Source organism: Callospermophilus lateralis, chromosome 14 (genome assembly GCF_048772815.1).
Source record: "Callospermophilus lateralis isolate mCalLat2 chromosome 14, mCalLat2.hap1, whole genome shotgun sequence".
Classification (NCBI taxonomy): Eukaryota; Metazoa; Chordata; class Mammalia; order Rodentia; family Sciuridae; genus Callospermophilus; species Callospermophilus lateralis.
The window spans coordinates 53716383-53737208 of record NC_135318.1 but is presented as its reverse complement, the minus strand read 5'-3'; the positions used below and the strand labels follow the sequence as shown (position 1 = coordinate 53737208).

The 20826-nt window shown below is 39.7% G+C and overlaps 1 protein-coding gene across 2 annotated transcripts in view; it reads right to left on the bottom strand.

Annotated features, from left to right (window-relative positions):
- Nucleotides 1-20826, bottom strand: part of Meis1 (Meis homeobox 1) — a 135558-nt gene that overhangs the window by 109476 nt on the left and 5256 nt on the right. For both annotated transcript variants that reach the window (XM_076832945.2, XM_076832946.2), the window contains exons 4-6: nt 20568-20618; nt 19733-19783; nt 18146-18292 (exon numbers count right to left, since the gene is read on the bottom strand). In XM_076832945.2, coding sequence (XP_076689060.1) covers nt 18146-18292; nt 19733-19783; nt 20568-20618 — 249 coding nt within the window. The remainder of the gene's footprint in view (nt 1-18145; nt 18293-19732; nt 19784-20567; nt 20619-20826) is intronic.

The following is a 20826-nucleotide window of genomic DNA, read 5'->3' as shown; positions in this document are numbered from 1 at the left end:
AGAGTATATGATTCTCTAAAAGTTTGAAAACCACAGCTCTAGAAGATGATCACAGGGCTAGATGCAAAAACCATAACTGAAAGGCCTCAAAAATCTTTGAGTCTAACTGGGCATTGATAGCCAATGTGCTCAAGATGGCATTTCAATTCAAAAATAAAGGCAGCTAGCTAAAAGCCTTAGTCCATCAGAACACTCCTGTTGGCTGAGATATAGATAAATATCACGTAGACTATAAGCCAATTTTAATTTTTGCTTATGTTTTTTTTTTCTAATCCTGGGGTTCCAAAAGACAGCCATCATCATATTTGAAGCAAACTCTGAGTCTCCCTACCTCTTCTCTCTTTGATGGCTTGAACACTCCAAAATTATTATTATTCTTTAATGCATGGCATTTTTTACTTAGAAGGTAATTGAATGATATCTGGTAGTTTGGCAGTGAATGATATCTTGTAGTTTGACAGAAGTAATGACCTCCTCTGACTGCAGGCTCCTGTATTCTTTCCTGGATCAGTGCAATGCATGGTTCAAGTTCAGATGGCAATAATACTTAGAAAACTAAATGGAATTATTATTGGTTACTGTACCACCAGTATTTCAACGACCAAACTATACCTTCAAAAATGACCCTGAATCCCTAAACAAAAGTATCCACTGATGACTATTTTTTCATCTATGCCTTACATCTGAACATATGTTAGGTCCTCTTATCACCTTCCATATTTTCCTGGGACAGTTTCTTTCACTACCATGCCACCAAACTTGTGCCTATAAATTTTCTGGTCTTTAGACTTGTTTTTTTAGCTACCTGCTAAACTACCTCCATGCAAAGATATCTGCCTCACTCAACAAGTCCAAGTTTAAATTCTTTGTGACTGCACCAAATTTCCTACTCATTCTTTTTTATTCTCCATCCTAACAGGTATCACACCATCCATCCATGGTATAACCTGAGAACCATCTGTGATCTCTCTTTCTCTCTCTCTCTGTCTCTCTCTCTCTCTCTCTCTCTCTCTCTCTCTCTCTCCCCCCCTCCATCCAATCAGTCATCATATCTTATCCATTTTTACTCTGAAATCATGTTCAAATAAATCTCTTATTTTCCATCTTAGTGATTGCTGATCTTGTTCAAGCCCTCATCTCTCCACAGTTTGAAATAAGTTCAATTCTTCCAGAGTATAAACTCCATGAGGACAGGGATGGCATCCATTTGACTCATCATTGCATCTTGAGCTTCAAGCACAAAGCTTGACTGTGACCAGTCAGGAAATTTGTGTTGAATGAATGAATTGTTCCTGACTATCTACAGATAAAATTAGAGGTCCTTACCCTGGTATATAAGCCCTTCCTAATCTTCCATAGGGACATTCCTCTCCTTGTTCCTTGAGCTCCAGTGACACCCAACCACATGGGATTTCTGGAAGACATTCTGTTGCCTACCACACTGGGCCCATGTTCCCCTCTGCCTGGACTATCCTGCCCAAACCTGCTTGACCTTGGGCACTGAAGACCTCCATCTTGCTATTTGAGGCACAGTCCACCTACCTCCCTCAACAAGCCTTCCTGATACACATGCATGGTCCCCAGGATGAGTGAGCATCTGCTTCCCTGAGCACTCAGACCACCCCATGCACATGACTGTCATTTCACTCTGCCTTGTGATAACCTGTTGTGACCATCTACAGTTCTACATTCTGAATGTTTTGGACTATATCTTATTCATCCTTAAGAGATTCCATTCTAGGAAAATGTCTATATAGAGTAGATACAAAATTGTTTGAAAATGAGTAGCTTAAGCAATATATAGGGTATTTCTGTGTTAAAGTGTGATCTCCTATATTAACATGGTAAAACATTTAAAAAAACTTGTACAATTTAAAAAACACCTCACATACTTGCATTCACACACTCAAATATATAAATATACAATATTACCTAGTTGCAGCATAACACAGGGAAAAAAAAAGAGGAAATAAAATGTAAAACTAGACAGATCCATGTTTAAAATCTGGCTATGGCACACTTACATGGTCTTAGACAAGGCACAATCTTTCTAAACCCTAATGGCCCAAAATATAAAAGGGGGATACAAAAATACTGTCTTGCAGACATAACATATGTAAATTGCCAAGTATGCAGCAAGCACTAAATAAAAGGCAGTCACTATTGTTCTCAGTGAAACGGCATGGATTGACCCAGCCGACCCTGGAACATCTACATACAGGTGTGTTCAGCTTGTGCGCATCTGGGAAGAAGGGTGAACCCGCGCGGGTTCCATGCACAGCTTGCTAGGCCTTGAGCTGCCTCCCAGCTGCTGTGTGCTCAGGGAACGCAAACTGATCTCATTTTCACCTCGGAATAACATGATTTTACAGGTGGTTCGCTCCTCCCCACCCCATCAAGTTTAATTTGATATCTAATATTTATAAATCACTTTACAGTATACAAAGCTCTTTGATGCACCCTCTCAGTGATCATTCATCACATCAGGATGATGCCAGAATCATTTTTTAAACCAAAAATAAATAGTTAAAAACAACAATAAAAACAATTAAAAAAAAAAAAAAAAAGAACCAACACTTCTACCCTACTGTTCCCATTCAGAAAGATGGATAAATATCACTGGTGTGGTGTACGCCTGTAAGCCTAGCGATTTGGGAGACTGAGGCAGAAGGATTAAAAGTTCGAGGCCAGCCTCAGCAACTTAGCAAGATCCTGTCTCAAATTTTACAAAGTTTAAAAAAAGGGCTGAGAATGTAACTCCATGGTAAATTGCCTCCCAGAACCAAAAAAAAAAAAAAAAAAAAAAAAAAAAAGAACAAAGGTGAATAATTGAACCCAGCAATCTTGACTTTGAAGAGGTCAGCTAACGGCTATAAAGAAATTAATGAAATGATTACAGTGTTCCCAAGTGTAAAGTCAGGCTGCACCCACCACAGTCAGATTTCTCCTTGGGGATGTCTGTTTCCTCTCTCAAATCACTAGGGTCTCTTTAGTAAATGATCTCTAGTGGCCTAAAGGAGCTGGCACATCTCCAGAAGGGAGCAATTCAGTCCCTTCTGATCAAGGGAGTCACCAAGCCACCTGGGAATGCACCAATGTGCATTCCTTTTCCACATCTGCACGTGTTCATATGCACATACACACATGAATACTGCACTGGCCCATGTAGCAGAGCAGATAGGGTCACTGGATGGCACCATCCCACACTGTCAGAAGAGCCACACTGAGTTAGCCCCGCCCCTTCAACTTTTTACCTCTGTCTAAACAGGGTCTCTCATAATCCTTAAAGGCTCATAGTTTCAGTCAACATGATTCTCTATATACCTATCCCCCAATCAATGATGCTATCCAAAGAAAGGGACCAAGAAAGTTCCATACACAGAGAAATTGTGGTGAGAAATAGATACATATTTACCTGTGTGTACTGGTAACTGGGGAAGGAGGAATGCTGATTTTTTTTATGTATGAGCATTTAAGGTCTGATATACTGACACTCCTATTGATATCCTTAGAGGTTTCCATTTGCATCTGCTTGATAACTAGAACATACCATATAATCACTCAACCCACTCAACCACTGTTTAATGAGCACCTACAATTTGCTAGAGCCTTGTGCACAGCTTGCTCTTCTGAAAACATATTCCCTTGAAGGTACATGGATTCAACTTCAAATTCTGGTAATTCAGGGGGGGAAAAAGTATAAAATTCTTTCTAGGGGCTTAAAAAAATGCTTGGAAATCACTAAATGAAATTCACTTAACCACAAGTTCAGACAGTGTGCTTTGCTTTGTCTTATTTTTTTTTTTAACACAGTAAAGCTACCCTCTTCCCTTTTAAGCTTTTAGATGGCTTGAAATGCCAGCAGCACTCATGAATTAATACTGCAGTATGCACACATGCTGTGCACTCATGGACCATATTAACATGTCCAGGGGATGGGGCAGGATGTGAAACTGTGTTTTTAGAGAAACCTTTCCTCACTCACACAAGATCCTGCTGAAAGATGATAAAGTATGGAGAGGCAATTGATGGTGCAGGGACAAATCTGGTAGGTGCCCAAGGAACTCCCTGATGGTGACCTACACTCCCCTTCCACAGAGAGTGAGGCTTTTTAAAAGGTTGCTGTGTTTGCACAGTGGATCCCACTTTCTCCAGAAACCCTCCTCCTTTCCTTCTCTCTGTCTCTCCTCCCCCACCCCCTTACCTTTGCCAAGTCTGTAGGCTTGCCAGGGTTCTTATTGAGCCCCTTTTTAAATGCTAGAATAAAATGTGCTTATTACACTACTTAATAGAGGCCCGAAGGGTAATTTTGATGACTCAGGGCAGATGGTAAATTAGTGGTAAGACAATGGAAATCCAGCATCCCCTCTCAGGATCTGTGGCTCTCACCAACACACCACACTTCCTCTTCTCACAGTTGTAGCCCTACCATATTTGCCACCGCGGATTTTTCATCTAGATGTGCGTCTTGGTGGTTAGCCAATTATTCCTTAGGAATGGCGCTCACTCCATCACTGTGAGCTGATACCCTTACACTCAGCATAAGGTGTCTAATTCAGCCTCAAGTGAGGTAGACTTCTAGCACCTTAATAGCTAAGCAATTCTGGTGCATTGCTTTTATACACACACACACACACACACACACACACAGATTTCTTACATATATATTTATATGCACATTTGCATACTTATATGCATGTTTACATATATATTCATATATGATATATATTATATATAATACATGTTGTGTATATATTATATATTATCATATAGATGATAGATAATATGATGGTAGAGGTAGGTGGTTTGTGGAAACAGAGACAGCATCTGTTAAATTGAGTTTTATATTTCCCAGTTCTCACGTACCACAAATAAAACCTACAAAAATGATAATTTTTCAAACATTGAATCCTCTATTTCTGTGTAATGAGGCATGGAGAGAGGAGGAAAAGAATTTTTGTGCTTTTTTGCCTTTGGTGAAAATTCTCCAAGGAGTAATTTCATCTTTAAATGAAAAGTTTTCTATCAGGTGATTGTACAAGCTCCAGGAATCACTGAAGCCTGGGTTCAGACATGGAGGGATGCGCACAGGCCGGTGGGCACACACACACTGAACACACACCTGTTCATCATGCGCAGAAGTCAGAAGGCATAAGAAGTTGGGAAAAAATGAATTTAAATGCTTTAATTACATCACAATGGAATTTAAAGCTGCTTGGCCACCATATATATTTTTTTAAATCCACTAGCCCTTAAATATACTGTTCACTGCCCTGAAAATATCCGTGTTTCATTTCGCTCTCCATAGTTGGAGGTGGCTGCTGTGGCAGACAGATAGGGCATAACCAAGGAGACTCAGGCTCAGTAGTCAGGGTCACTTGTGCAGTGCTTCTTAAAACCCTCTTTCGCCACAGCCTGATATTGTTTAGTCTCAATTCTGACACTCTCAGGACTTTATTAATCCATGTAATTGAATTAATCCATCCGAGAAATTTAAAATGAACTGATAAGACTAAGCAAAAGTTCATCAATGTAAAACAACACCCAAAATATTTCAAAAGCTTTCTTGATGGAATTCATTCAGCACTGACACATTCCGACCAATTTTCCTGCTTTGAGAATCAATGCTAACACCATCCCATGATCACTCCCCTGTGGTCTAAGAAAAGAACATAGATTTATGCATGGGTAGAGTCTCACAAATTACAAGAGAAAAGGAAAAAAAAAAATACAACTAAAGGGCAATTGACAAGTATTGAAAATCAGTTTTACCAAAATCTCAAAAAAACTGGCAAGTATTAAAGAGTAGATGGGTAAAGTGCACTGAATGTTCAAATTCCTCTAAGTAGTTTGTTGTGGAGAGCAAGCTCATGAAGAGAAGAGAAGATAAAGCCTGATTACACTAAGCATCTTAGTAAAAGCATTTACGTTTGAATAATCTTTCCTTTTAGGAGCCAGCCATAGTGCTGGGTACCTACAATCCCAGATACTCAGGAGGCCAAGAAAGGAGGATCACTTGAGCCCAGGAGTTCCAGACCAGCTTTAGGCAAGATAGTGAGACCCCCATCTCAGATTACAACCATCATCATCATCACCATTCATTATGTTTCCTCTTTTCTTTGCCATTTTTATTATGGATGGCATGCTATTAATAAAAATAAATTCCTATGCTTAATGATTTTAACAATGCTATGTGCTTTTCTCCTGAGATCATATCTGTGAACTGTACTTCACAGAGTTAAATGTTAAAAAAAAGGAAAAAAAAACTAATCCAACTGGCACCACTATATTTCCAAATATTTATAGCTAAATATTTCAAACCATACTCTTTATCTGCTGAGAGCTTTCTGCTAAATTTTAGTTGTATTCTATCATTTCTACTTAGTGGAGGGGGAAGAATCAATAAATCATATGGCAGTATACCTGGTATATATAAAAATCCCTTTTCTAAGATTGTTTGCTTCTCAATGTTTTATTTTAAATATATAACTTAGTATCAGTGCTGGTTCTGCAAACAAATTAAGATAAAATAAACTCAAAAGTGTCTTATATAAAACAACTTTAAACCACAAACTTTCTAGGCAAGCATCCTCACTAAAAGAACATCCAGTTAAGCAGAAAACATTGTATCCTTAGCATGAGTAGATAATAAGACTCTGTAAGCATCTAGACCTCTGCATGAAGCATGCACACTTAGAATTGTGGAAAATGCACTTAGCACAAGGTCCCTCACATATCTGTCCTGTGAATTTTACTTTTAGAGTGAATTTGCAGTAGTGCTATCTCAGAAAGATATCTAAGGATATAGTCTCCTTTTCTACTACAATGAATTCAGAATAACAGTAACCTCTCATAATAAGGATTATAAAGACATTTTTCTTGAAACTCTATAATTATAAAATGCTTTATTAAACAGCTCTATAAATGCTCTTCATACAGTACCTAATCCTTCCTCCTCAAATCCAATCCAAGCTGATGAAGGATGGTCAGAGCATAAGTAAGAAAACAGAATGTTATTTAGTAAAGTGTTCTTCAGGAGTAGGGGATACTCAATGTAATGAATAACATTATCACCACTTTACAGATTATAAAACTGAGGCCAATCAAGGTAAAGTGACTTACCCTCTCTCAGCAAAGCCTAGATTTAAACATGAGTGCTCTAACTCTATACTGTATTTCCCTGGGACACTGCCTGCCTGAAAGGGTGTGTAACTAACAGTCACAATCAGCACATTTGATTGTTCTTTCTCACATGTTTCTGAAGTTTTCTATTTTCTACTTCTAAACTCTTAAACCAGAAAAATGCACAGTTTTGATGTGAGAAGGAAAGAAATCTCAGCCAAGATGAAGTCTCATTTTTGTTCTACTACCTTATGGCATTTTATTTTGAATTTTAAGAATCAAGGAAATTTTCATTTGCCATTGATTTTTTCCACTAATAATAATTAGAAATAGAATGTTTTCCAATTTCCCTGTAGCTTTTTAGAAGCACTTCTGGATTTTTACATTTTCAATCAAATTTTACTTTTTACCTCCGTCTGCTATTCCTCAAAGATTTCTGAATTTTTTCATTCTCTGACAGCATTACATTGGGAGGTGGGGAGAAATTATTCTCCTTCTTGCATGATTTATCTTGGATAAGATCATCAGAGAGGCCTTTCTCCAAGCATCCTGAAATTTAATTTGGGGTCCTGATGCTTGGAATAGCCAGGTTCTCTATATTCCAAGGTGCTTAACTGGGAGCTCAACCAGAACAACCATGAATTCCAGAAGCAGGATGCTGAGTGACACTGCCCACTTTTTAAGAAAATCCAGTCAATCAAAATGCCATTCTTTAACCATACCAGGCTATTATTCTGGAGGCTACTCATGCTGTTGGAGCAGTTATGGAGTATTTGGAATATTAGAACACTACAAGTACAGAGAAGCCCCATAATTGATTTGTCAATGTTTTATTCTCCTCTTTTTCATTTGGCATGTTCTTTACATGCCCTCAATAAATATTAAACACTCAAACAACTCACTATTAGGGTTGCAAGCAAACCTTTTGAATGTCGGAATAGTAGAGTGAAGAACAATGTACCTAATTGAAATGGCAGGGTAATTTGAAAAAATAAAATTGAGTTGCTGCAAATCCCAAATTCCAGAATAAAAATGTTTATGTTCACTCAAACACAGACTGCTCCTAGATTTGAATAATTATTAGAATAAAAAATACTTGCACACCAACAATATAGTTGATATGAACAGAATAAGCATAGTCAATGCCTCTATTATCTTGTGAAGGAAGCATGGGACACAATGAGTATAATAGTTTTCTGGGTAATTTTGTCATTGAACACAGCTTGCAAAATCAAAAAAAAAAAAAAAATGGTAAAATGATAGGCCAAGACACAAAACCATAACCAGTATTAGAAACTTCATGAACAACATTCCTCAAAAAATCCCAGTATATGATAGGGGACAGAGAATGCAAATTGAAAGAAAAGAAGGAGTTAAATGATCCTGCTACTCAATATCTTTCGTATTCTTAACCATATGAATTTCATCAATTCAAAATCTAAAATTCCTGATCTTCTTTGTTAGAAGCTACAACCAGGAAACTATGACCATTAAAATGGCCATAAGCATTTGCATCTGGAACTATGAAGAATAAACATATAATGGTTCTATGAGAGATGATAGCTGTAAATGGAGGGTAATTTTTATTATCTGTACCACTGTTGACGGAGAGATGCCATTCCCATCTCACAAAGAAAAATTCCATATGGTTGGTAGAGTTGTGGCATCATTTCCATAAATAATGCACATGATAGAATGTAAATAAATAATACATTTATCTGAACTGTCCAAGAGTGAAGGGCAGGGGGGCTACTCTTATTGAATGAGCAATTCCAAATAAAAGTAGTGTTCAATGCCTTGTTAGCATAAAACGTTTACCCTAAAATATTCATCAGTAAGGGTTTAAAAACAATTCCAGATCTCGTGGCAACTTTCTAGTAAATGTTCCAACTGGAGCCCAAATGCCCAATTTAATTTCACTGCTGAACTTTCTGTTCAGCTTATAGCAGTGTAGCTAATAGCATCTCACCTATTTGCTATTTTGGATTTTCTAAGTTGTTGGTTTTTATGATCAACGAAGTAACTAGATTTGAAGTGTCACATATGAATTTTTGCCCCATGAAACACACAGTCTATTCTTTTTTTTTTCTTCAGGGAGAACTTGAATATTACAGTCAGTAGAAAGGAAGGCTACAAGTTTTAAAAATCCCAAAGAGTTCACCTGCCTTAGTTAGTGTGCTCAAACTTTACACTGTAAAAGTTGTTGGTCTACCTCTCAAAAGGGTCTCCCTTTTGAAGCCCTGTAGACAAACACTCCATTTCATGTAAATAGTATAAGTATGCTTTAGAATCTCAGACATTGTACACCATTGAGTTTGAAATTAAGTTTTCAAATCACTAAGGCAAGACTCTCTGGATAACATAAAACACTACAGGTCACAGTTAATTATAGCTTGTCTATCAAATTAAGTTAATGTTGGAGAACACTTCCAAATAGTTATGGGGACATTAAGAAAAGTTTTATTGTCAAAGACATCTTATTCTTTTAGTTTCTAATATTTTTGAAAGAAGAGAAGTAAGCCTTTTACAAGTTGAGATGACACAAGAAAATTCTGGGTTTACATTCATTGTCCTTGTGACTGCTATGTCACTATCATTAAAAACTTCATTTTCCAGAGTTTCCTAATAGTCATAAACACAATTCCATCGAAAGAGTTTTTATGGGACACAACATGAATGCAAAGTCATCATAAAATGCTAATCATAGAGATCTGGGACCAAATATGGATGATCAATTAAAAATACAGTCACTGAAAACAAACATGTAGGTCTTAAGACTAAGAACACAAAGGGGCTGATAGGAATTTTTATACCAAGTTTTCACAGCCCTAGGGAAGGCAAAGGAGAACAGTTTTCAGTGTTTCACCTAATTGTAAGCACAGGTTGGGAATATTTGATGACTTTGGTCTCTACTCACTTCTGTTCTAAAGTAACAATTCATCTCAGGAAAATAAACCTGCATCTGAGTAGCAACCCACAGAGAGCTCTGGAAGGGAAATGAAAGTGAGCAAACTCATTCAAGTTCAAATCCCAGGCATAGGAGGTTCACGCAACAGTGTGGAAAAAGTGATCAGAAAAAGAACTATAGTTCTGCCTTTCTACATAATAATAAACAACCCACATGCTCACCAATAATGAATAATAAACAAGTCACCATGTTGTAAAGCGTAAGGAAAAAATCTATAGAAAAAGGAATTCATGAACAATGAATTCTGAGTGAGTTTATGTGGTCAGGTACTGATGCTAAAATGTTGTCATATGTTCATATTATAATAATTTTAATATCATTGGGAATGTTTTTGACTTACTATCTTCTAAATGAATCAAAATCACGTTTAAATTCATTATAAAACAACACTTTGTAGAATGCCTCAATGCAAAAAAAGGAGTTCAACTATAAAATTTTGCTTCTATTATTCAACTAATAGAAAGTTCTGGTCACTTTTGAAAGTTTTACTTAGTAAACCTATTAATTGTAACAGCATGTCCTTCCGGTGGAGGAATCTTTCATATAAAAGTTTTTAAAGAACCATTACATTGCATACTTGAGATTCTATAGCTCATAAATATAAATGCTATTAGTTGCACATGAAATCATGAAGTGTCAAGGGAAGAACCAATTGTAGAAATATATTTTTGAGAATTATAAGTAATGTAAAATTTATTTTCACACTTATTTATCCTCCATTAGTTTAGCCATATGCAGTGATATGCATATGTCCATGAATATGTATGTCAGAGTGAAGCCACAGCACGATCATTTCATAGCTTAAGAAGAGGTAATGACTTAGCTCTGGTTATAATTTGTATTTGACCACATCTACTCCTGACACCAATAAACAACAGGTATATAATTCAATAAACATAGAAATAAGCTTTTCTCACCAGAACATAAACTCTTTAGGGTATGTTTTAGTCAATTTTAGTAGTGATTCTGATCCAAGAAGTCAAGAAATACAAAATAACTGCAAAAGATTTGCACTCTCATATTTTCCTTTAACAAGGACATATTTTCTAGATTAAGAAATGCTACTTGGCAAAAGAATATTCAGAGAGAGTCTAGGAAAGTGTTGCCAATTGCTTTAATTTTGTGCACTTGAATGCATCAAATTGATTGAAATTGGACTCTGTGACAAATATTTAAATGAAATACATTCTTACTTATTTCACATAGTATCCCTTCTACCATTTATTAAAATGTCAAATTTGTAAGTGTGAGAAATCCAGTAATTGCCTAATATAGGTGTATTTCCTAGAGAGGCTGTTTAAAACTCCATAAAGCTTTCCCAAATTCCATAATCCTGAAATCATGGCATATTAAATTAAGGATAAGGTGAAGATGTTCTTTTATTTTTTTACACTACATAGACATAGCCAAATGCTTGAAGGTCTCCAAAATGATTATTAAACATACAAGATCTATTCACAACTGTTAAAGCCAGGATCCCCAAAGTCAAATTTTTGAATTATTATCAAAAGGTAAATTGAGGAACTGCATCCTTTGTGTTTTAGATTTTTCTTTTTAAAACAGTGCTAGGAATTGAACCCAGGGCCTCACATATACTAGCAAGTGCTCCACCACTGAGCTGAACACCCATCCCCTAGACCTTAACTTTTAAAACAGGTATTATATCTTGATGTTTCCTGCTGAGTCAGAACAGCAAATGCCACGTGATTTACAGCAGTGTTCTTTTACTTGGAACTTAGAAAACCTTTAACTTCTAACCTTTGCACAACTTTCAGAGAATATCACATGCATTCTAGTTTTGTATATTCATAAAATAATACTTTCCCATAATTTTGACCTAATTTTTAAATATTCACTTTTTGTAGTCAGGAAAAAATGGCAAACATTTCTACTTCAATTACAACATAAATTCAAGTACTACTTTGATACAAATATGACAGATATCATAATCCAAAAAAGGCCATGTAAAATGCTACAGTTGCAAACATTTAAGACTGTGTAACAAAAATGACTGAGAACCATATCAGTTTACTATCCTTCCACAATTTCCCTGACAGTGGAGTCCAATAATGTTGAATTATAGACCTTCTTACAGGAAGTCTTATTTTATGTTCATTTTTTGAACATTTCCCTGCCAGGCCCTATAGGAATTTGGCTGAATGCCCACTTTTCTTTAAAAGTGTCTGTCTACATACTTGTGCAGTGTTTGATGATTGAATGATCATTTATTAAAACATTTAGGGTTGGGGATGAAGCTCAGTGGCAGAACATTTGCCTACCATGAGTTAGGCCCTGGGTTCAATCCCCAGCATTGCAAACAAAACAAAACAAAACAAACACTTCAGGATTTCACATTTGTTTGACATATTGATGTTTCATAAGAAAATATTGTTGTTGCAATGGAAAACATAACATTACCAATATGAAAATATGTCATTTGAATTCATGTTGACAATATTTTTATTCACAGCAAGTGTCTTAATCTAATTTGTTATGTATCTTCACAATTTCTCCAACTTCACCTGAGAGGAGAGGCAAGCTAGCTTTGTAACAGTGCTAAAACTTTAGCCTATCTTCTTGGCCTTAATAAATATGTTTCTACTATAGAATCACAAATAGTCTTTGTTCTCTAGGAGTATGGAGTTCTAGCGCATAATTTTCCTTCAGTCACCAGCAACAGCTGTGTTTTAAATCTTTCAGACTATGACAAACATTTTAAAATTTAAACACATGAGTGTTTGAAAACATAATGATTTAAAATTTGTTTATTTTCAAAGTTAGGCAATTATAGCATGATATATCAGTTGCTTTTTTGAAAGCAGAATCCACATTTTAATCCTTTTTTCTGTCCTCTTCCTCTGCTATTTATGCTTTTCTATATTTTCTAATACAAGCCCTTAAATTAGGACCAATAGTTATAACACACACAACTACCTGATGTACTTCTGAATGGTGAGCAATGGAGTCATTCCTGCGAGAGAAGAATTGCTATTTGAGTGACCTATTGCCACAGAGCTAGTTAAATCACTGAACAATAGTTACTGTTATGGGCTTTACTTTTTACAAAGTAGTATTAGTATCATTGCTTTCCATTAACCATGGAACTTGCACAGGGGACTTCCACTGAGAGAGAGGAAGGAGAGAGAGAAGAGGGAGAGGAGGGTGAGAAAGATATATATATATATATATATATATATATATATATATATATATATAGAGAGAGAGAGAGAGAGAGAGAGAGAGAGAGAGAGAGAGAGAGGAGAAGCACAAGAAAGAAGGAAAGAAAGAAAGAAGAAATGACAAAAGGTAAATAGTTTTTGTAGTATTAGCATTTAAACCTGGCAAGGCTTCACAGTGTAATTGATCTCAACTATCCACACAGACCCTACACTTTTTTCCTTATTGTTTTTCTAGAATGTTTTTTAAATGCCTCTATTAAGAATCAATATATCCCTACTCTGAAATTGACACATAAATACACATTAAAAGCCAAACAGAAAGTAACGATAAAAAACACACCTGGTAAACAACTAACTTTTAATTCAAAGGATACCAAGCAATAAAGGGTCTAGAATGAACATCCCAATTAGCCAGTGTAGTGACAAGCAGTCAACACCTTATTATTTAATCATTAAAGAGAATCTTGCCATAATTTTCCTTTGACATATTTCAGGAAAGGAATTAAGAAGACACCACACGACCCACGACAGCAATCAAAAGTAAAGTTAGATGATACTAAGACCCTATCACTTGCAAGGCTTGTGTACTGAGAGGTTTTAGGATTAAGTCATTAAGCCAGACCCTATGAAGCATTTACAATTTAAATAAGATCTATCCCAAAGTAAGCATTTAGAAACAAACTATCTGACAAAGGAACCATTTGCTGGCCTCCTGCTGTTTGGGTCCAGTTTTTAAATTTTTAAAAAATTTTTTATTGGATGAAAATAAATTGCAGACATTTCTAATATTAGTAAATATCTGCTGGTCCCATCTATTTTTTTTTCTTAAAGCAGCATATTCAATCCACGAAGGTCATTAGATTATTCCTCTCCTTACTACCCTTTCCTTACCATGAAATCCCCCTAGGATGACTCTCCATACCACTTTGGAGCCAGGGGACATTTTCAATCAACTCCTACTTCAATTTTAGGAATTATAACCCAAAGTATGCTTTAGAAACAACATTCCGAACTTCAGAAATAAAACAATCGCCACCAAAGTTCCCAGGCCCTCATGGGAACCAAAGCGACTTGGCCTAGATCGGCCCTGGAGCCCCAGGCCTGGAGCTCTCCAGCGGGGCTGCACAATACTAGCGGCTGCCCCCACCCCACCCCAGCCCCACCCCAGAAAACCTGCCTACACTTGGCATTTAACCTGTCTGGCTAGCCTAGCCTTCTGGTTTCATCTCCATGAACCACATTACTTCTCCCCAGACGTCAAAGACAAAACTGGATTAACATGCAACAGGGCTCTCAGAGCAGGCCCAGCCCTGGACAAGGAGCTGTTAAATGCAGATTCAGACGAGGACCCCCAGGAGAGCTACTGTTGAATACAAACTGTAATCCAAAGGGACCATTTATCTGCTTCCCGTTCCTTATGGGGAGAACCGAGGCCGCTGCTGATACCGAACACAGGTCCAGCTAATCTCGGCCCAGAGGAGGCGTGGCCACCCCAGAGGAGACCTTGCCCCCCACCACCCAGATACTTGGCTTCTCCACTCTCTTCCTACCAGTTCTTGGAGTTAAAAAAAAAAAAAAAAAAATGCTTAGATTCAAGGATTGACGAGCAACAGACAACTTAGATTCCAGGAGTGCGGGCCACAGTCTAACATCTGGGGTGCCAGGCTCTTCTTCGCCTAACCCTTTTGATGTCCTCAATTCCACGATCCTCCACCAGTCATGCGCCCCGCTCTTCTCCTTCCCTGATGCCAACCTCACCAAACCCTCGCCTCTCCAGGGCAAGGTGATCTTCCTCTGGGTCCGCTCCGGGGTGCCAGCCCGGCCCTCCACCCACACCGACAAACTGTCAAGTCCCAGACTCTGCTAGCTGCCCCAGACCCTGGCTTTGGGGGAGTTTTAGTGCCGAGCCCGGAGCGCGGCGGTCGGGAGAGGGCGCCCAGGAGGCCCGCGGCTGCAGAAGGTGGCTCAGGCGGTGGGACCTCCCGGCGGCTTCCAAGACTTGGGGAGGGGGAGACAGCGGGCTGGGGGTGGGGGAAACTGGATTACAACTTCTACTGGGGTCTTAATGTGATAAAAGAGAGAGAAAAAAAAGAAAGAAAGAAAAAGAAAAAGACCCAAAGACCCAAACCAACAACACTACATCGCCAAGTGGATTTCCTCCGACTTAGCCCTCCGAGAAACCCGCCTGTTATCAAAGTCCTGGATCCCAGATCCCGGAGCGGTTGGCAGCCTTCGCGCCCTCCGAGGGGGAAAATAAAATAAAATAAACCATGCCGAGAGCAGGCCCTAGAGACAGAGGGGTTAACAGAGTTAAGGAGGCCCAGTGCTCACACCACACCCGAAGCGTCCAGTGCGGGAGCGCACCCCTCTGCCAGGCTCAAACTGGCTGAGCCACATTCGCAGACAGGTGAAGAGGCCATCCTTTCCCATCTGGGCCCTAGAGCACCTTACTAGGTGTTCAATTCCCCTGGGGACAGGAACCAGGCTCCAGTCCGGAGAACTGGCGCCCAAAGGCTGCCCTAATGCTTGGACCTTCACTCCCCAGCTCGGAGAGGGAAGCCCACCCGCATCCCAGGCATTTAGGTACCTCTAGCGCCCTGCACTCTGCGCTTGCCCTCTCCAAACCCAGTCCAGACACACTCGATCCTGGCTTCTAGGAACCGGACAATAGTCAGAAGGATTTGCTGCTTTCCGCCCAACTGAGATCTGGGGTGAGCCCCCAGGTGTTACACTAGAGAGCCCACGCGCACAGGCCAACAGCGCCACGAGCCCAGCCAAAGCTGCGAAGCCCACTCTTAAACCACAGGGACTGGATGTACAAATCTCATTTTATCGATAGGAGAGGAGAACAAAACGCAAATTTTCACCCAATGCAATTATGCACCAATCTTTGCATATCTCAAATTAACTGGGTAAGGGAAGTTTAGGAAAGGAGTAGAGGGACAACTCAAAAGATGTTATATCAATTTTGTATCTCTTCCCCCCAAAACCCCGTAACTTTGGTTCTTTATCTTAGACTTTAATAAAATAATGATTCGTTGAGAAAATGGGGTATAAATCTTCATTTTGGAGGCAATTAAAGTGTTGATTTCATTCATGCCCCTAAGCGATTCTTGTAATTTGCTCAAATAGCTTTATGTACCCAGCACTCCGGAGCTTTTAGAATCCCATTTTCTAGTTAGGCTTGTTGGATTACAATTTTTATTCAACACAGCTACCCGTGGGTTCCTTGGCAGAATCTGCATTTAACAGCTCCAGGGCAGAGGGTTGAGCTAAGGGTGAGGCCCAGGAACCCCCAGGGTCAAGGCTGAGGTGCCTGCAGTTTTCCCACCTAAACAGGGCCATGCCAAGATCGTTCTGTGCACCCGTCTATACTGCTCAAAGTTTCTAACTTGCCCAGTAGTAAGGAGGATCCAGTGTGTTGGTGTTTTAAGGCTCTGCTCTGCCGCACCCCTCACGGGCAAAAGGAAGAATTCAGTCTAGGACGTGGGGCTTCCCAGAGAAAGTCAAGCTGGACATTTATTACTAAGAAGAAGATTTTGAAAGAAAACCTTAAGATGACACCAAGAAAAAGGTGCCCGGTTAGAACTATTCAAGACAGCGGCTGGCCAACAGTGATCACCGCAGAACTTGCAAAGGAAAACTGTTGGAGTAGCAGGCCTTTGGCTTAACAAAGACAAGCAGATATCTTCCCCCCAAAAGGGATTCACATGGCAAATCCCAAAGAGAAACAACTCTGGGCCTTCACTGATATGGGGGTGGGGAATGGGGTGCAGAGAAGGCTGCAATCCAAATCTCTAGACTCCTTACAACAATTCTCAGCAGAACGGTCCTGGGCCCTGTTTCATCTCACTCACTCCTCACATTTTCACTTTCATTGAATTTTTTCAACTCATTTGACCCAATCCAGAGACACGGTGGCAGAAGAGAGAGAAACTGGGAGCAAACAGTAGTGTCAGGGTGACGGAGGGAGAGAAATACCGCCTCCCCCCAGCAACTCCAAATGAAAGTAGTCCCCACTTAGCAATACGGAGCCAGAAAGGCCTGGAGGGAGGACGCCAGAGGAGGGGGTACAGCAAGCAAAGAATCTTAATACAGAGCAAGAGCCCCCACCCTCCACACCAAGGGAGCCACCAGGGTGTCCCTGACGTTGACACTTCCAAAAGCTGCCAACCCAGAGGGCCCAGAGCACGTACCAGCTGGAAGATGAGTGGAAAGGAGGAGGAGAAAAGTCCATATTTATCTGTTTTTCTAACCTCGGCCTGGTCTTATTTTTTTCTATTAAGTACAATAAAATGGGCGAGCTTGCAGCGAACACCGCACAAAGCAATGTTCAGTGAGGTCTAGAAGCGTTCGGCCGAGGAAAACTGACAAGACAGGCTAATGAACCGTACAGACAGGGAGAAAATAGCCAGCATTTGCTAGATTTCAAACCCTGGCCGTCTCTCTTAGACCACCTATCTTGGATTTATTCCTAATAAAATAAGAAATAAGCAGACCCTACACTTTTCTTTTCTTCAAGATAGAAGGGGGAAAATGCTCATGAACAAAGCCCTACAATCAGAGGCGGTCACTGGCAGTTAACACTCCCATTATTATAGAGGGTAAATAAAATAAAGACAAAAATTAAAAGCGACAAGAAACAGGTCAAGTTTGCAGCCAAAGCTTTTACAAGCTCATCTCTCCAGGTCGAATCCCAGAGCCAGCCTTAATGAAGCAATAATAGCCACATTATTCAAAAATTTTCATTTCGATGGAAATGTATCTAAAAGGGACTTAATCATATGCAAATAGTAAAAGGAGGTGGTAGTGACCCAGCAAGCAATATGCATACAGATTTTTTTTTCCATGGATGTTGAAATTGAAAAGCGCATACCTGGTCGGTTAGATTTGCTGATCTTGTTATATCTTCACTGTCTGATTTTGATCCTCCTTCTCTATCGTCTATCACCAAATCGATAGGCATTTTCCCTTTCAAACAGCTAATATACCGGTGGCAGAAATTGTCACATAATTCGTGTACCTACATTATGACAGAAATAAAAAAATGGAAATATAATCAGGAGTGCATAAATGACATTGACAAGTGCAATCCACCCCCCTTGTGAGATCCAAACTTCCAAATAGGGGAAACACAGGGCAATTGTCCTCCAGAGACCCCCAGACGCATCCAGAATTAGGAATAACTTTCTTTTCTTGCAAAATAGAGATATCCCAGAAAATTGACAGTGACAAGATGATTCACAGGCTACAACATATTCAACACCCGTGTTAAATTCATCTGCTCCTGGGGCTGTGGCCATTAGAGAGGTGACCTGCGTGGGTGACATTTAAGGTAAACTATTTAATTTTACCCAGTTACTTTACCATAAATTCTTTCCCAAAGTGTCTAAGGAAAAAATGTGAGTGTGTGTGTGTATGTATGTGTGTGTGTATGTGTGTGTCTGTGTTTTCAAAGGATCTGTGCTGTAATGACATAGGATATATGCCTGACACCTAAAGTCCCTATGATATTTATAATAATTAGAGTAACCATCCATAAGGAGCATCTCTTAGGGTATTTCCTTTTAAAAGAGAAGGAAATCAAGCTGCCGATATTCATGATATTTTTTTTTAAAAAAACACAGTCGTAAAAACGCATCAAAATGATTTTTTAAAAAGAAAAAAAGGAAAGAATGACTCAAAATAGTTAGGTGTAAGTGAAGCGGACCCTTACAGGCCCCAGGCACAACTGACAAGCAAAAATTCACAAGAAACCCCAGCGTGCTTGCAATTTAATGTTAGTTTGAATTACAATGCATTAAGTTTTTATTGCTGAGATTTATAGAACAGCTAGCAAAATCATGTTATCCCACACCCTTTCTTGAGTGTGAAGGTGGGGTGTATGCCTGATTCGCAGATTCAAGAAATTGACACAACTATCAACCCTGCTTTGTCTCTGCAAAAGGTTTAATGTGCCTCCCCCACCACCTCCTCCAGACTCCTTGCCCACACCTCCTCCTCCCCCTCCGCCTCTTCTGTGCCTGACCTGCTGCTGCTCTCAAACTGTCTTCCAGAAACTCAGCAAAACTAAACAAAACTTTTCCCTCCTCAGAGGTAGCAAAGAAGAGGAGGAAGAGGAAGAGGAAAGACCACAGAGATATTAACCCGAGGAGCAAACTCAGAACAGCATTCTATCCATTAATTGGGATGCAAAGAATAGCAACTATTTAACAAAAAGCCAGCTAGGTATTAAGAATGAACACAAGGCTAAGGCATTTGTGATCCCGGTTTTAGTGGTCGAAATTGTAATTAAACTGCAAAGAGAAATGGACACTGAGATTGGCCTTGACACTAATTACCAGAAAGAAAGACATTTATGCAAATGTCTCAGAAAGCCTGAACTTCAGCCATTTTCCACCCTTCCATTGGTGTATTTGGGGGTGAGAGGGAAGTAAAGGGGAAAGAGGCTAGAGATGATTACCTTCTCTAATTCCAACAGATGAAACCTTAATACTTGTATGGCTTGAATCATCTGCAAAGATACAAAAAGAATGAGCACCTCATTCCTGGTTTGCAGAAAATTGGCTGTCACAGCTCTAGCATCTCCACCCCCCCCCCCAGTAAACAGAGTTATTTTGATTTATGGCAATAACACTAAAACTTAATAGCAACGACTGGGTACCATCTAGAGGTTTATATTTCTTAAGGAGAAAAAAAGAGCTAAAACAACAACAAAGCGTCTAAGTGGGGATCATAAACACTCTCTTCCCTTGCAGCTCTCTCCCCTTTCTGTCCCACTGGCCCCACCCCAACTCCAAAGGGCTTCTGCCCTGGGCTAGATGTTTCCTTGGAAGGAGTGAATGAAAAATATTCCAAATTGCCCCCCAAATCGTAGCTTTACACATTGCAAACTTTCTGCTGCCTTCTGTACACCTCTTGGGCAAACTGGTGGTTTGGGGGCTTTTGCTCCGGTCGCTGCCCTCGTGACAAGACTTTGAGGGCTGGGAAGTCCGCAAAGTTTAAGCACACACGCTGACAGGCCCGGAGATAAATCCCCGCGCTGATTAGAGTTGCACAGCCGTGCTGTCATAAAAAACAAAAGCTCGCGTTTCCCTGAGCCGGCTCGCCCAGGCCCTCTCGAGATGAATTTATTTCCCGGGGACCTTGTCCCCAACCACTTATTCGTGGACGGAAGACGTTTGCAGCCTACATGCAGTTAAGGGAAGACCAGTCTAGAAACCTCAGGACTCTCAAAGCAAAGCTGAAGGGCTGGGCTGCGATGGGGGTGGTGAGGGGAGGAAGGGGTCATCTCTTACCAAGTTATCCAGTTCTGGATTAGAGGAAAATAGAGGTTTTTCTGCGCGAATCTAGATGCAAGTGAGAAGGAGAGGAGAGAAGGAGGGGTTGGGGTGGGGGGAGAAAGAAAAAAAAATTGAAATCTGGTCACCTTCCTAGTTTCTTGCCTCATTACCCTGTCGGGGGCAGGATGTAACCTCCGGGAGGGACTCGGTGACTCTAGTTCGTCCCGCGCGCAGAAACACTTCCATGTGAATCAAATAAGCCGAAAACAAGCCC